General features: G+C 39.6%; 1 protein-coding gene across 1 annotated transcript; it reads left to right on the forward strand.

Annotated features, from left to right (window-relative positions):
- The first annotated feature begins 13,763 nt into the window (after positions 1-13,763).
- Positions 13,764-16,766, forward strand: LOC137272726 (GS homeobox 1-like). Its single transcript, XM_067805109.1, has 2 exons — positions 13,764-14,199; positions 16,261-16,766. The coding sequence occupies exons 1-2, from the start codon at positions 13,764-13,766 to the stop codon at positions 16,764-16,766; spliced, it is 942 nt and encodes a 313-aa protein (XP_067661210.1).
- The last annotated feature ends 2,240 nt before the right edge of the window (positions 16,767-19,006 follow it).

The raw sequence follows: 19,006 nt of genomic DNA on the forward strand, positions 1-19,006 counted from the left end.
AAATATTTAAATCTCAGAACTTTATTCAACTTCGGATAAAAATTGCCTAGCAAACGATCATATATAGATTCAGTTATTACTGGCTTGCATTACAAGGGGTTATGCACATTAAATGAAACGCCGAGAACATGTAGGGTTGGTCGACGTTAACGCTCATCACGTACCACATGTGCATTTGTTTCAGTATTCCAACTACTGCACTTACCCCCCTCACCTCCAATATTGAAGGGTCAAGTTGTCTTAGGCTGCGAACAAATTTAACGATTTGTGTTAATAAACAACCCCTTTGAACTTTAATGTATGGAACAGATGTTTAAAGCAATATTCCTCACATTAAATGAATGATTTACGAATTTACAGGGCATTACAGAGACGCACCCTTAGATATCAGAATAGCAGATCATAGAGTCTTAACATGATCAGTAGTCACCCCTTTGGTCAATGTAGTCACTACTACACCGTGACCTCATACTTCGAATCAAGTTCATGAAAAAGACTTGTGAAGTCTGCTGACATTCATGGATTAAGAGTCGTTGGAGCTCCTGGACAGTCAGTGGTTGATGATGTCGTCTGTTCGCTCTCCTACCCAACTCGTCCCATGCATGTTCTGTTGGACTGAGGTCAGGAAAACACGCCGGCCAGTCCATGTGGTCAACAACTTGCTGTTGCAGAAACACAGTGACTATTCTTGCCCGGTGTGGCCTTGCATTATCATCCTGCAAAATGGGAACCTGACCGTAAAACCCATGCACTCGACATATGGTCCTGCGATTCAAAATCTGATGTCGATATTGCTGACCAGCGACATTACCATTAATGACGTAAAGGTCAGTGCGTCCAGGTGCTGAAATCCCGGCCCAGACTATTACAGAGTCCGCCTAATCGGTCGTGGTGCTAAAGTTAAAATAGACTCAAAAAAAACAAAACAACACAAAATAAACAACAACAACAACAACAACAACCAACCAAACAAAAAAAATTACAACCAACAACAAATAACACAAACAAAAAAAAGGACAAAAACCAAAACCAAACCAAACCAACACCTTCCCATGTTGAATGGTGCTTTGTTTGGGCTTATGATTTTATGGCGTTTATGCGAAAATTGCTTTTTTCGGTTTATTGTAAAACTGTAAACATTTATTCTAACCATAATTCATTAAACGTTTCAAAATCTTTTGTTTCTGTGTTTTGTGAACAATCGTGCGCGTGAATAAAAAAGAAATATGGCGTTTTCTTCAGAAATAACGAGATTTTAAGATATAGTGACTGTCCTATATATTGCTTTATAGAACGTTGACTCTTCAACAATGGAAACTAGTATATGATGCTGATGTTAGTGGTGTTTCTAGTGTTGCAAACTGTCCATGCAATCTCAACTTACAAGCACCTGTCGTCTTTGATGTAACCAAGGACCCGGTGTGGTCTCAGCTCGAGTTATGTGACTCCGTTGTCAGTAATGGAAGCGCGAAAGCCCATTCGGAATGAATACATTTAGAATTGATTCTCGTCATGCTGAGAAACATTGACGCATTTCATCAACAGTATTTCTTTCCGTCTGCGGTATCATTAGCATTGGTGTTTGTTTGTTATTAATGAGTTTTTAACCCCTTGTCTCAACATATACTTACAAGGGATTACGTTGTGCCTCAGCACAGTCAAATATGATGAAAGCGACAATAACATTGCCTTTAAGCTACACTATATGTAATGTAAAACTCCATTAGGAAACAATAGTTCACAAATATAATTGTTGGTAAATGTGTTTTATACACCTGTCCTACTTTTAGGGAAACCTTGTTACCAAGTATTTCATATGGCTTTGAGTAACAGCAATATAGTTCCATGCATTTTGATACTTTTTACATAGGTTAATAATCATAAGGAAAACTGAAGGAAAATTATTCGCGGCATCACACATTTACTCACTCAGAACAGTGGTGGGGAAAATCAGCAGGGACGCCATCGTACAGCTCAAACTGTGACGTGACCGTACGCGAGATCTCGGACACGTCACAGTTCCAGTAATGCATGTTATGTAATGTAAATATGTTACTTTTCTGGGTGTTTTTATGATGTAAAAGGGAGTAAACTCCAGTTTTGTGTGAGTTTGGAACCCTGTAACACTCACTCCAAATAATGAATAATGTTTAACGCCCCAAAACGGGTTGAGGTTTATGTGTTCACAAATGATACAGCGAGGCAGCTGTCACAATATAATTACATATAAGATCATATATATTGTAAATATTCTTAGAAAGCAATTACCTAATAAGGGTCGACCGAGTCTTAATTTCACTAGCTGATAAGGAAAAGTTCGGGATCAGGAATATCTATGGAGATATTTTGTTACGTGTAGTGAACTGTGAGGAGTACAAACTTTCGTTGAAATGTCCCAAACTACAATGCTGACAGATATTATAGATGCGATTTCGAAGACAGGGTTCCACCAACAAAAGTACTAAAATGTGTACATAGAAAGTGTAATCTCAAATGAAGCATAGGCTAAATCAAACCATCGACTATTAGGTGTTTTGTGTTGACTGCTTGGCTATGGGATGTGTGCCAACTGACTTTTTTACCAGAGGAGCACGCAAATGTATACGTGATTTGGGCCACCGGTTGCTTGACTTCTACTGTCTTGTTGAAGATTTTTTTTTTTGATTCGTCGGTTGGCTGACCTTGTGTGGTGCTGATATGGATTCGATTTCAGGTTTGAACTCCACACAAAACAAGTACCAGGATTTGTACGTTACTTGGGAAATGCTATCCTATATTTGGTATCCTTAATAGTCGGAAAACGACTTTATTTTCCCTTTGCCTCAGCTCTGCTTGTAAAGCAAATACTCTTAAGGAATCAAGTCTAGACCCTTAACACAACGGGTTCTTTTCAGTTAAAATTGCTCGTTTTTCTCTCAGCGTTACCCAGAGACTCAGTGTTAGTCTATCCCAGTGTGGCCCATTATGCCACTTTCTAAAAGAAAGTCTTTTGAGACTGACTACAAGTCATGCTATAAATACAAATGGCATGGTCACCTCTCGATTATGGTTTCCATTGAAACTGCATTCCCTATGAGATACCGAATTTTTTTTCTTATTTTTTAATCTGAAGATGAATATGAATAATGTTTTTGAGATAAAAAGCAACCCAAATTTAAATCTGAAGAAATATTTTACTTAAATTTGCTTGTGAAGTGAGTGAAGTTGAGAGTGTAAACAGGACGAAGGTGTTGACCTTGTTGGTGTTCGTATTTGTGCCCGGCCCGTATTTGTTAAACCATACGGCGGTCTGTCAGTCCACCTGTCCGCCGAGGGGATCCGAGCTTTACTGATCTATAGGCGTTACGTGACTGGCAGCGCCGCCTCTATACAGATGGAAAGTCTGAACCAACACAAAGCTTTTAACAACCGTTTCATATACACCGCAGTATATCAGTGAAATTTAATGATATCAATTTAAAGCCTTACTTTGTTGGAAAATGTGTATTCGCTTTCAGTTGTGAGTGCTCGCTCGACGGTTGATATTTCTTCAAACATTGTAATGGAGCTTTGGATGGATATGCTCGTATAAAGCAGGATAGACGTGGTGGAATTAAAAGACATTGCAACCCATCAAAAGTTTAGACTCACATAAAACACTCACTGTATGTGTGTATATATGTATGTGTGTGTTTGTGTGTATGTGTATGTATGTATGTATGTATGTATGTATGTATGTATGTATGTATGTATGTATGTATGTATGTATGTGTGTGTGTGTGTGTGTGTATGTATGTATGTATGTATGTATGTATGGTTACATCGAAGATGAATTTCTTCACTAACTTGGGACTACGAACTGCACACCTTATGCAGATAAACTGCACATGGATAATACATCACATTTTCTGAAAAATATGTTCACATATCGTACAGGTGGACATATGCGTTTTCGTGTACAGTTTTGCTATGAATTTGTCATTTATTGAACTCATGAAAATAATATTACGAATTTGTTTAACAACACATCAGTTCACGTGCAAACAGTACATCTAAACATGGTGGAATATTTTGTAAATTTTGTAAATTTTGTAAATTTTAGCTTAGAACAGTGGCTACATTTACGCTACTGAGTCTAAGATTTGAGTGTGTAGTATACATATCGAAATAAAGTGGGCGAGTGAGTGATCAGTATTATTTGTGAAAGACAACCTGACAGGCAGGGAATTCTTAAAGGGTATCAGAGGAATTACAGCCCCTACTACTAACTAATTTCCGTTTTTATCATCAAATGCACATCGGTCAAACGAAGCAGCATCAATTCTGTCGCATTTACTATGGCTTATCCTGAAACGTACATAAATATACACAAGGGATGTTTATTGCCACTCACTATCTTTAAAGTATCGTTTTACGAATGTACGAGCTCAATTTATTTTATTTTTGAAAGGAACTAGAACTCTTTGAAAATTTGAACTGTGTTTCAGCTGATATTCATGGCGGCGTTGCCACACAGGAGGTTAAAGTACAGTAAATCATATACGAAAGAGAAAGTGGTCAAATGTGACATCATCATGTTATATTTGGGATTACACTCTCTGAGTAAAGTACAGATTCAAGCACCTTTGGAAGTCGCGGTGGTTGAACGGGTTAGGCGGCTGGTTCGGTGTGCTGGCGATTATTGTGCCAGACTCCGAGGGTGCGGATTGGAGTGTCGGATGGGACTCAACCCAACGAAAGTACTAGAATCTGTACTTTACTGAGAAAGTGTAATCCCAAATATAACATATGTTACAAAGAGATCAAAATGATTACTTGGATCATGATGGGACATAATGCAGAAAGCCCCATGGTGCCCAGTAAGGTGGTGGGATAGCCTAGTGGTTAAAGCGTTCGCACGTCACGCTGAACACCCAGGTTCGATTCCTCACATGGGTACAATGTGTGATGCCCATTTATGGTACCCCCGCCATTATATTGCTGGAATATTGCAAAAAAGGCGGTGTAAAACTAAACTTACTCTCTCAGTAAGGTGGCAGGGTTCCGAGTGGTCTGTAGCCTAGTTTAATTTTTCCTAAAACTTCAGCTTTGAATACTGACTTGTTTGGGTTTTTTATTTTCGAAATGTGATATATACAATACCGTTTTAATGGACTTCGTCGACAAGTATTAAATAATGTTACTTCATCTCTGTATGGCTGCAATATTGCCGTGGCGATATCAAATTTTAACTCACTCATTTACAACATAAATATTTGGCCAACGTCATGACATGACTCCTTGCTGTCTTAATGTCGGGGATTGTGTGTAATTATTGACAGCGGTATCAGGGGACAATAGAAACCCACCTTTAACCATCACCTCGCCCAGGTGACAATGGGATGACACTCTTGTCTGTGCATACGGTAAAATGTACCCTACGGTCAGACACCGCAAGTATTGGTATCTCAGGTCAAGGGAACATATAGACAGGTGCCCCGTCTATTCTTGTCCATACGATGCCAAGTCCAGCAGCCCGACCCTCATTGTGCTGACCAACACACCGGCTCCACCCTGTTGGACGCACCCCCGTAACTTCTATACAGCGGCTGACCACTTTAAGTTCCTGATTGCTGTGCCCGCTGGTCATCGACAGAGTCTGTTGTCCGTCCATCTTGTGGACAGAAGGCGGGTAGATACTGATCACTGTCTTTGTGGGGTGATGTCTCACGTTACCTACCCCCCGCAGACCAAGCCGGACTCCCTGTCTTTCTGCCATTCTCCCACACCGTGAAACATGGCCTGAGGTTGTCCGGTCAATACGTCTTGGGGATCTGTCACAACAACAAAGTGGTCACTAATTTGATCTTTGTGCAGCTAACACGTCCAGTATAGGCGCACAATAGAGTTAGTCCAGACATTGTCGCTGAGTTAACCTATGTGTTTTGAAGATGTATGACGCGTGCCCCGAACAACCCATAATTAATGACCGCCTCATCACATTAAGCGTGGTATCGGATCATGCGACAAACTAGCCAATAATACTGCCCTGACTATCTTTTTGTCATGTTCCTTTTCGATTAAGGATAGATTCGCAAAGTGGAAAAAAATGCCTTGGGCTCTTCATAATAGTTTCTTTGAAAAGACTCATTTAAGAGTAACTGTGTGACATTAAAGACATTATTATAACGGCATCTTCAGATTTGACATTTGAAAGACATTGTTTTAAATCATGAGTTTGTTGGAGGCGTATTTAGGGACTGCATCTGGACATGAACTGTATCTATAACGGTGTTATTAGTCGTGTTTATACAACCGCTAGCAAATTGGCACGGTGCTTCACACGCCCATGTTGGCACGACATCGTTGACCGTATGTGTAGAAGACAGAATCAAACAAACATCATAATAATTGCTTTCGCCCTTGCTTGTTAATGAAGACAACTTGTAACCATTCTCCAAATAAAACGAGGTACAATTAGTATGTTTTATTTGTGGAATGTAGCAATTTCTTTCACAATGTATAAACACTCACTATTGTATACCAAATGTTCATAAAGCTCAGAAGTAGTTCATAATAACTATGGTACAAACTGACGTGTTCTTTCGTTCCCCCTACAAACACAATGGACATAAATTTACTGATTTGGGGGATATGAAATTTGAAATGACACCAAAGCAATCTTTTAATGTTGATTGACTATTCAGTCGTACAAACTACACCAATGCGATTTTTTTACGGTTCAATGACAATGTAAGAAAACTCACGTGTATGTTAAACTATTACAAGTTGTGCGGTAGCTAGCGTTTAGTATAATTCCTAAGGAGTCTTGTGACAAAACACGGTGTTGTTAGCACTTTTAATAACGCTATTGAAAGGTATGTACAGGGGGCACGGTTCTGGATCGATTGCATTGATTCGACCGTGGTCTTGGTCCGATGAACGATTATGCCTTTCATGTGTAACATGAAGGAACTCCTGATCGTTGCTCTCTCATATTGTCAGTGCAGTACATTACGATGTGAGGAGTTTAACCTAGACCTGTGGGTCGCGTCTAAACATCTTCATTTCATAAGATGCAAATTGACTTCAGTCATAAACCCGGGGGCCGTCTCATAATTTGATCATCGCTTGAGCGGTAGCATTGTGTTGAGTGTTTGCGGCCGTCGAAAGGTCACGTGACTCTCTCTAGGGGTCGCTCAGTCGTGACCGACCCTGCAAGGAGCCGTGTCTACAGTCCGGGTAGCACGTGCCCCGTGACAAACGGCGGCCATTATGCCCGAACCCTTAGTCTGTCGGACACAGGGATTGAATTTCGTCGCACGAAACTGGAAAAATAACAATTAACTCTTGATCATTATCAATACCGTTTTAGTGATGTTTGTATAACAGCTAAATGGCTTCATTGGTTCGCCATGTAAAATGAAATAGCTCCTTGCAGCAGCGAGTCAGGCAATAATGACGTGACAGCTCTCTGTTTTACAACGCACGTTTGCCAGAATTGAAGTTTTATTCTTAACCCATGAAACGTGAAAACAACACGGGATTTATATCCAGATGTTCCATACGCGTAATGTCGGATTTAAGTGGGAACACAATGAGGGAACTGCCAATTAGTTAGCGTTGAAATACCTCTTTAAAAAGCAGTTAAGTCTTGTCAAGTATATGCAACGTTAATAAGTACCAATGTACGGGACCAAATATACACGGGAAATGGTTTACGGTGATGGAAAAATGGGTTTCATTAACATTATCGTTACCTGGAAAACATCGAAAGATCAGCCGAATTAATGAACACACATCGTCGTGAGTAAGGTATTTCGGTCATTCTTTTATCTGAACCTAAAAGTCTGTTTATATTTTCAGTATGACTGACAAAAGACAAGTTGATACACATCTGAGACATGGAATTAGTAATTGTGTAAATATCAGCAACATATTCAAAACGATTTTTCTGTTACCACAGTGTTCCACATTCTAAAGGTTTTCTGAATTCGCGTAAACTATGCTTTAACACCGAACAGCAATAGGATACAGATTGAATGGTATTTACCGAGGCGACAGTTATTATGAAAACAAAAATGATCAGATAAACACGGTATCGTAACAAGACATAAACGTGTAACATTAAAAATTACGATCTAAGGTATAGCTGAATTCATTGAATCATCGTCCCAAAAGCATGAGCGAAGAGAGAAACTGTCTTAAGGAATAGGTACGGTGGTAACTTTAAGCAAGAGTAAACATTGTTGAAACACTTACCCAGAACACCACGATAGCTTAACACCAAAGGTTTACTGTAGTTATGGTACCGATGGGAGCATCCCACACCTATACGGCGAAGACCATGGGTTGTTTCCTTGTTGCCATCACAAAATTGACAGAGTTGTCAGAACAGATACGCAAACCAATATTCTGATAGTGATACTTCTCTTCCTGACAGTGACGTCACAAGCTGCACATAAATATTAAAAGGATCGACACTATGAATATTAAAAGGATCGTAACCAAGTTTTTGAGTTAGTTTTAGTCCATTTTTAGCAATATTCCAGTAATGTCACTGCGGGTAACACCAGAAATGGGCTTCACACACTGTACCCATGGAGGGAATTCGGGGACGTCAGCGTAGTGAGTGAACGCTTTAACCACTTGGCCACCCCACCGCCCCTCATTACCAAGAGCCTGCGTAAAGTTGGTGAAAGGGCATACGCAACATATCTAGAGCAAATCAAGAAGATCGCCAGCTGAAATGGTCCATGGCTTAAAAGAGAGGCATTATGGAAGATACAACGGATCCTCGTCTAGATATCGGATGAAAGCTGGGCAAATGGCGGAAGAGGGTACATAACCGTAGGGATGAAAGCACAGCGCGTTCGAGGTGACGGTTGGTGGCAGTTTGGGATGGAATCTGTGGCGTAAATGAACTAAACTGGTCACCTGCTTCATGAACAATTACCCCTTCCTCTCATATAGCGTGGAAGGGATTGTTCAATAAAGTCAAACGCCACACCTCACGCCGCATACTGTAGAAGATGATATTTTCGCCAACACCAGGTGTCCTCATTCTTTCATAGATTAAAGATGCTCATCATAAAGCGACATCGAAAAATCGACTTTTCACGGACATTTCTTATGAATATGAAAAAAGGTTTTATTTGTAACATCTCAGCTAGACCTCCGTGGACATAAAACGCGGTACTTGATCAACTGCCGAAATATATTCTATTGGGTGTATATGCCGAAACAGCGATGTCATGTGCACACATCACTGAAAAATCAACGAAAACACCAGGTGTTCGCGAAAAGGTCAAGAACGCCCTCTGCCCCCACCGCCAAGTACATTCACCAGGTATGTCGCCAACTGAGCATTTATGGAATGACGTGCATCCAGACAGGGATTCAGGCTTTGGCTGAAGACAGCGATCTGTTCAGCGGCATGTTATGATGAGAGTGTCGACCTTCATGCACAGGAGAGAGTGGGATTGCCAGCAGTCACACCGAGGTTACACGCATAAACCATGAACCTTGAACCAATAACCATGGCCATGATATGTGAATCGGTTGTAGTTCGGCACCATTGGTTACAATGCCAAATATATTTGCGTTTTCACACACATATGCAGTTTCTTCTATGGATACCGCCAGTCATTTGGCCGCCAGGCGACCTTTATTTGCCTAAAACGAGAAACTTTACACACGCCTTGATGGTAAGTTATAACTTACAGGGCCTAAATCGATATCTGTACATTTTTTGAACATAGAAAGTCAGCGAAGGAGAATAATCAGCCAATATGCATTTGGTATGAAAGCTAAACTGGTTTTAAAAACGCTATGAAAGAATACGTGCCGCAATCGGAACTACAAATGCAATCAAGAAACATCGCGTTGTTCAACTAACGAATAGGTGCATGTGTACTGTTACACATGTCATTCAGGCAATTCAGATAATATTATTCATATGAAAATGACAGTTGCGAAATGCGCTGTTCAAGACATGTATAGAGACGGCCACTGAGGTTAAACCAGGGTCAGAATATGACATGACCACTAGGGATTATATAGAATTCGCACAGTGAACTTGGGTCGTCTTCACTATATATACTGTATCTACACGTTCATGCGCTTCATGTCGTTCTGGCAATGTACGTATGCCGCATTCGCTGTTTACTGGCACGTTCGGTGTAAGTTGATGAATAGCCAAGACACCAAACAACGTGATCATTACTGATGGATTAACGTGTTTCAATGACAAAACAATTTTCAGTAATCAAAATCAGTCTCAGCTAAGAGTAGTCTGACTACAAAGTATATTTATGTACTTGTGAATCACTGTAAATTAGTGATGAACGAGTGAGTATTGCTTAATGCCGCACCAGCACTTTTGCACCTATTCGCAGCGATAATTAGTGACGATGACAGGTTTTTATAAACACTGAAATCTCCGTAAAGGGTGAATATTTTGTTAGCGTTAATGAAACTGAACATAAAAAGATATGTAAAACATATTCTGATTGTCTACCATTGTTATACATGTATTGTCCGTTTCACTTATTTGCAAACGTTTGGTACATCGTGCTGCATCGTGTCACGATAAGAGTGTCAAGCTGTCGATACCTAGTCAAATCGATGCACATCAATATGGGTCTTAGCTACGTTAGATTAATGTTATGTACTAGATTCTGTCGTTATGACTCAGAGCCTTAGGCTACTGTTTCATTGGTACACTGCAGTCTGTCTAGTTTTAGCTGGGGTTTTATTCATTTACGGGCCAGTGGGGTAGCCTGGTGGTTAAAACGTTCACTTGTCACATCGAATACCTAGGTTTGATTCCCCACATGGGTTACAATGGGTGGAAACCCATTTCTGGTGTCTCCTGTGGTGATCCTGCTGGAACATTGCTGGAACATGGAATATTGCTAAAAGCGGCGTAAAACTGAATTCATTCCCATTCGCACTCTATCCATCCACTGCCAAGATGAACCATGGGTTTTAGCAGGGCAGGTTTAGTTTTTATGAATAGGTTCTTACCAGATATGTATCTCCGTCTGTGGTGGAACGTGGTCTATCGTGGAGGATACACTTAGGACCCATAGGTAATAACACAAGTATGATTCAGTACAGGGTCACGGAGACACAAATATACATATAAATAAACATATTGTCAAGCAAAACAAAAATATACAGTCGCCTTTGACGGTGACTTTAAATGGAGTAGGTGAGGAACAGTCATGAGACGGATATGTATGATACGGGCATCATTGCTGTATTTTGGTCTCAAGTTGGTAGAGATTCGGAAAATGTTTTTAGTCTAGTAACGTTTTGATACATTTCATGTATGTTTGATCAACTCCAAGTTTTAAGTTCAGTTTATAATGAATATTGTAGGTACTCTGTACTTTGAATTAAAAATATTTAATTTTCACGTAAATTATAATAGGGAATGATGTTTGGAAATCAAAATAGATATTCGTAAAGTCTTTGCATTTGCCGCGACAACATTTCTGAGGAGATTAAGGTTCACAAAGCCAAGTGTTTGCCGTAATAGCTAAACAAGAACGGGTTGCTACAGTCGAATAACGACATATGCTTAGCCGTGCCATGTTGCTTACGTTGTTGGTCATGTTTTCATTCTGGTGTGAGCCTAGACTGGATAATTAAGTGTGATACACTAGCTAATTAAGTGCGGCAAAAAATATATGCAGTCATAATTTTCGACTTTGCAGTATGTGAACAGCCAAAACACATGATATGAGCTCGAAGAAGAGGCAGTCGCTCGCGATAGACATCAAACCCTAGTTTTACAACTGACATTGTCAAGCAGATGTTTAAACAATTGATGCTCATAAAATGATACATACAGATACGCACTCGCATCAATTTCTATAAACATACAAAATATTATATTCACTATTTCTGCTACTATGTTTTCAAAAAACAAAGTTGTTCATTTTGAAAACTCTTCTTTACTGACATTACATTCCGTATTAACGTCTACGTGTGTGAAAGACAAAGACGTTGAAACGACCACAGCAACGAATGTCATATGATGCATTGAGTCATTTCAAAGTGAATAAAACTCACATGAAAAAATCATTGGCTATATCATTACCATATATAAGATTAATTTTTGTTTTCACACAACGCCTTTGTGCTTAGCAAACTTCAACATTTGAATTATAAAACCATAAAATTTTCAAAATAAGGCAGCTGAAATTGAAATTAAACTAACGCAGCACTAAAAGGAAATTAATGAACCGTACTCTAGTTCCTCATAAGGGCCGTAAAAAACATTAGCCCCATAAAGTGATTACTGGAGGATGTGTTCACTTATTAATAATCCATATATTCATAGTCCGAAATAGTAATGTGAAGCCACGCCTAATGTCTCGTCACTAACCAGTGTGAAAAGATGGTGACGACAATATTGAGACTAACGTGCTATGACAAACTTATTGTGTCTTAACCATCAACACTAATTTACTCCAGACCCTGGTGACTTTTGTGATGCTGGATCGGAAAGCCCTGATACTGTCATTGGAGTTTTATTACATCTAGATGGCCGATCAAAGTGGTCAAACAATGAGATTAGTATTGTATTTTCGCCGTATTTGACACAGCACAATACATACCACTACCAGACTACAGTCCATGTTTTAGTGTTAACTCCCTTTGGTGCACGGCATCAGTACAAATAACATTCAGTATACGAGTCAAATTAATATTTCATCTTGCACAAAGAAGTTACATATAAAGACGAGTTTGAACGAATTAAAAATAAAATTTGTATTGAGAAGGTTATTTTAAATATTATTGCTAAATAACGTAATTGTTTTTGTTCAGGAATATTTGTAATAGAAACCATATCTTTGTAACACTGATATGTAGTACTGAAAATAACATTAATATCTAAACAGGGTAACTGACTGACTGATCGAATATGGTATTATGTGCACGAGAGATTTCAGTTATACAACTGAAGTTCGCAAAACTACCAGGTAAATGTCAAGGAAGAAATCAGTGGTTTTGGGTTAATAGTTGGTGTGTAGGAGTGGGTTATGTTATCAAGGCGAGGGTTGAGTGGAAAATGGAAAACACTTATTGGAAGTACGGATATAGCTGAACGCTAACATATGTAGCCAGAATCGTTTCTGTTACCCACTGCTGTTGAGTAACAGCTCCTGGCTTGTCCCCCCTACCTCTAATGGCGCAGCGAAAGCTCCGTAATGATCACGAAACACAATAAAAGATCGTCAATCTTGTTTAGAAATGGATTTCGATAGAAAGCCATTCTTCTCGGTTGAGTTTACTACAGATTTTCGGTTAGTATGGCTTATGTTCTGCACGTGCGTCACGCGCGACGTCTGCGGGACTCCATCGGTCGAAAGGGGCTGCAGAAGCTGACGAGTCGGTCTGGGGGTGGGGAGCCGACTCTCGCCGACCCTTTCCGAGTCTTGCCGAGTCAGGCGGAGTAATGAACATACACAGTTGATTCGTTGGAAGTCGGGATGTGATCAGTGCCGTATACGGGAGTGATAGGCCGGGGAAAATGACCATTAAAACCGCCATGCATATATTCGCGAATCAAATCGCCGAGCTATGAATGGAGAAAGATCAATTATAGGAGCCTAATTGCCGAGTAAGGCCACGTGTGTTAGGGGACAAAAGAGCACGGGGCGTATAAATATCCGGGGGACACTTGCCCACATCACACACTCACTACAAATCGTTAATCGAGGGAAAGCGCGTTTTCATGAGGCGATTACACGCAAATTGTTTGTTTATTTGCTTTAAAATCAGTTTCAGTGATGTCTCGTTCTTTCTATGTGGATTCTCTGATGGTCAAGCCTGGTCACTCATCGTCCGAATCATCTAGGGGGGTAAACCCTTCCATCCCGGTCAGTGAGGCGTTACTGTCCCGCCACCTCCTACACTCAGCCGCACCCCTCCCCAGCTACGTCCGGCACCCAGGGGAAATGCTTGGATTCTGTTGCCCATTATGCATACACCCATCTCCGTCAGCCGCTGTACCCACAACAGTGTCGGCAGCCACCCCTCTCAAGCCTGCTTCTACCCTAGTGCCTATGCCTAAAACTATGATCGGGGGACACCTGACCCAAGGGTTTAATCATCAGTACCCCCACCTGGACCTGGTGACGTCATACTCACAGCACCAGCCTCACTCTGCGGTCACTACCCAGTACGAACCTGTTTCACAGAAGCGGCCACGATGTACAAACAGCGGTAAGTTTAGACATTACTTTTACATTCTACCTGACCATTCTGTTCTACGCTATTCGGATATTCCATGAGGATTTGACAAGCTTGCTGCTGAATTCCAAGTGTTGAGCCAATGGCTACGTGGCCTTACATTGTTGTGAAGCGTTCTTCACATGTAAAAAAAAACTATTCAAAAAGGAAACATCGTTAATCGCTTTTGGGAAAGAATGACAGTATTTTGTGTTGACTTCAGGCGGCTTGCAATATGTTACGCAGGGACAAACAGTCGTTTGCTTGAAATAAACTTCATTCAAATTCTTTTTCTCTATAACGTGTCTCTATAACTTCCAATTTAGTGTTTTGTAAATTTTACAAATGATTTCTCTCTTTCAAATGATTTGTTTTGATTTCTCAAAACAAATACCCATCTTTAAACTCACAATTTACAGAAGTGGAACTTTGTTTTTAATGCAGCTAATTCATACTGAGTTCTAAGCCAACGCAGTTGAGACTATTGGCAACAAAAGACTATCCTTGAAGTAGAAGAGCGATGTAATCAATAGTACATGGCCTACACTATTAGGAAATCACTTTTCCAGGTTTTCTTTTCAAAAATGATACGGAAATAACCTAATTTAAAAATTAACATAATATTAAATTGCCAACATATTGCAAGTATGAAATTGAATTTAAAAATAAACCATATAAAAATATATTGACCCGACGAACATACTGTGCGTTCTATGTCCCTTATGTCCAATGCTGAACCACGCCCATAGCCACGCCTACTGTCTTCAAAACCTTTGTGGGAGTAATACACTTGGGTTTATCACCAAAGTTCATAGGTCACATCACTATCGAATTCGTTTTATTGTAGTTTCATGACTGAAATAAAATACAGTGACCATTTGACTTTAACTAAATAGAAAATTTGATATCGGCACTGCCGAGAATTAATTTTAGGACATTTGTAGTTTAACATTATGAGTGTGTGGAAATACTTCTTGACTAACAGTGATTATAAATGTGATGATTTTGTTGGGATAAATTATATTTTACAGAGCTCAAGAATTCAATTATACATTTTCAAGCAAATAAACAGGTATAAATGATTATTTCGACTTCATATATCGATAGCCTGTTGATGACAACAATGAAGATTTAGCATTCAGGTTTATGAATAACACTCACTGTTAGGAACATTTTTGAACATGTAAATACAATGCAATTGTATAAAGGAAGAGAATTTAAGAATGGCACGTTTGTTATGAGGAACGCAACGTTCAAGAGTACTCGTTTCTTCTTCGTCAGGTGAAAATATACCGACAAAGTTTGTGCTCCTGCTATGAAGGAAGTTCATATCATCTTTAAAGGTTATTAAAAAACTTAACCATGGATAACTTAGAACAATGAAGGAAATACATTCTGAACTGTCTTCGTTTGTCTGAAGAGGGTAGAATGAATGTGAACCTAGAAATTATTACGATACTTAAAGCAGTTTGCACTGCCGCTGAAAGATCAAACAAGAGAACGGAAAGTCAGATAATGTGAAACGAATAAAACGACACATGCCAAACGTTAATCAAAATTTAGCTAATTTTAATTACATGTTATGCGTATATTCATGCATCTCGTGGCGTCAAGTGCAATTTTAAAGGTTTTGCTTTAACAGTTTAACTGAAATGGAAATTCTACTCAATGCATTGTATGTAAACGTAAGGAATTCTGTTAAGCATGGAAACTAAACGCTGTTTATTTCCTTTTGTTCACAAAACGTGTTTTATGGATATTTTTTCGTTATTCTCCAACAAAAGATTCAGGGTATGTGTCTTACGAGAGTATTATATTGTCTTTAAATATTTCTTGAATTACGTCTTAAGAACATTCTCTTGCATCTTTATGTTCGTAGTAGAATTAAACGTAGTCTCTACAGGTGAATTTTACAGCTCAGTTACATTCGTATTCTTGCTTTGCATGTTGTGGTACTATTTATGCCTGTTCTAAGACTATTCAATAATGCAAGTGTCTGCATTAAAAACCGCAGTGTAATTCATTGTGTTCTCATGTATCAACGTTGAATTTCAGATGTGAACGGACCGTCGGACGATCTGCCGAGCAGCAAGCGGATTCGTACAGCGTTCACAAGCACACAGCTCCTAGATCTTGAGAGAGAATTTGCATCGAACATGTATCTTTCCCGGCTCCGTCGTATCGAGATCGCAACCTATCTCAACCTATCAGAGAAACAAGTGAAGATTTGGTTCCAGAATAGGCGTGTCAAATACAAGAAAGAAGGCGGGTCTGACTCACGTGACCAATGTCGCTGCTTGCGCACGTGTTCCTCGAGACACGACAAGCGGAAGATTGACAGCTCGTGTGAAGGGAAAGGCGAAAGGGGCGTGTCTTGTGGGCGCGATGAGACAAGCAGCGAGGATGACGACGAGGAAATTTGCATGTCTGAATCGGATTTGCCTTCGACTTTGACAGGGACCGACTGTGAAACTGACTCACGTTTACCTCACGAGGAGGGGAGGGAGCGGCCGACTGACACGACGGTGTCGGAAAAACACAGAGGGGACCTTGCAATGTGAACACTGTAGGACAATACCAAACCGAAGGCCAGATTTGTGCAATATTACTTGATATATATTTTATTTACATCTGCTGTTTACATATGTATTTAATGATACGTGCAATATATTCTCAGGTCGTCAGAGATAGAATTAGGCTGTTGAAAGTGCTAACTGTGTACATTGAAAGGCATATACGATACATTCATAAAGAGATGTTTTGTGGGATCTGTTTAACGTTGTTTAATATTTTTAAAATGTACAAACTATTAAAATGCCACATGCTATGGTGTCTGGTTATCCTGGTATATCGCCACCTGTCGATGAAATATAGAATCATATTTTTTGAATCGACACTGTTCATATTGGACGTGAATTTGAAACCTATGCATGTATGACAAATTGCCTCCACAGTTCGGCATTGTTGTATTTATAGCTGCTACCTGATCGCCTACGATATGCATCACCAAGTGCCTGTCCCGTTATGGAGTCGCCCGCTAAGCAAGGGGACCTGCTATTTGTACATGTTGAATAAATGGTTATAAACCACCTGTATATATCCTTTAGTTTTACAATAAATCTTGACATTTATGTCTCTCGTTTTCACATTTCTTTCCATGTCCCAGTGCGACATGCTAAGCATGCGAAGCATAACTCACGTTATGACTGACACGTCGAAACATTCATTTGTGACCAACAGTCAGATGTCATCGGGGCGTATTGCGGTGCTCGACACATGATGAATTGTGTCTGTCCAATATATTTTAGAGCAAACAATTTGAAATTAAGGCAGATTATTATAATGCAGAAGGGCACGCGTTTCATCTCCATAAGCCGGCGTCAGGCTAACTGTAAACATGTTGACAAACCAGCCCAGAATTATCGTTCTCTGTATCCCCAACCCTTCATCATCACTCTCTCATTGGGGAAGATCTATGTCGTCATCTGCAGCATTGTCCACGACGAAAATACTCCAATATTAGGAAAACAGTCACAGCAAACATGTTTAAGTAACGCCAACTGCTCAGTGGTGTCAACATATCTGATATCCGAGATATCTATAACAGTATCTCCCGTTTCGTTTTACTTAGTCACGGTTGTAAAACAATCAGATTTTCACGGGGTGTGATGACACGCTATATGTAATTTTATTAGTTTTGCATGAGGATTCACGTAAAGGGTTTTAGGTGTTTCCGCGAATACACGGTGACAAGACTGATCTCAAGTGCATTTTAAAACAAGCCTTAGGTGTTTTTAAAAGATAAAGGTGACATCTTCCTTGTTTGTAAACATCGATTTCTAAAAATGATTGCAGCAGAATATTCCCTGGTGTTGACAATTACGAATATTTATTTTAATTGCAACAATCTTCAGTAATTCAGTAATAATGACTGAATGAATACTAAAATGACTTAAAGCGACATTCACAATAGCTAATACCAAGAGAGCTGAATACAGCGTCGTGGTTTTGATGACCAGGTTTGAGTCGGGTGTAGCCAAAACAATGTGGATACCACACAAGAAAGTATGAGTAAGAGCAGACAGATCAAATTTAGTGTATTGAAGCTTCGTGTGAGGTAAAGTTGCAAATGCTGTCTAATATTAACTATCACAAAATAATGCGTTCAATAACTGCTCCAAATGCAGCCGAAGTGGCCTACAGTATTGTGATATGGGATAAGATCAGATTTATGAACACATAAATTAGTGGTTTTCTTTTCACGTCTCTTCACATAAATTAACGTTATTTATTCTATGGTATACACAATATAAATGTCAGGTAAAATGAAGTATACACGCATGTTTGGTGATGACTAAATGTAGAAGGAGCCCCGAATGGCTGGCTTTTTGATGCCGATTTGACGATGCGATCCTATTTGTTTCTTGAATCCTACTTTTTCGTGTGTAATAGCGCCTGACTAAAGTTTTGTAATGTTTTCATAACGTAATTTGAATTATGTTTATTTGGTCGCATCAAATTTGAAGAAGTATCTTTCTATTTCCCAGACATATCGATATCTGGGCACTGCAGTTCTCAAAACACGGATGCTATAAGCAAATGTTCAAACACATGTACAGTTTGTACAGAAATGATTATTTCGAAGGTTTCAGCAGCGTTTTGCTTTGCAGATTTGCAAAGAACATATACTAATTGAGATATTGTATTTTCCCTCGTCTCTTGCCTGGTAGTATGTTCTTTGCAATAAAACGAGACACGTGTTACACAGAAGAGCCCATTGTGGGACAGATTTGAAAGGTTT

Source organism: Haliotis asinina, chromosome 2 (genome assembly GCF_037392515.1).
Source record: "Haliotis asinina isolate JCU_RB_2024 chromosome 2, JCU_Hal_asi_v2, whole genome shotgun sequence".
NCBI classification, from domain to species: Eukaryota; Metazoa; Mollusca; class Gastropoda; order Lepetellida; family Haliotidae; genus Haliotis; species Haliotis asinina.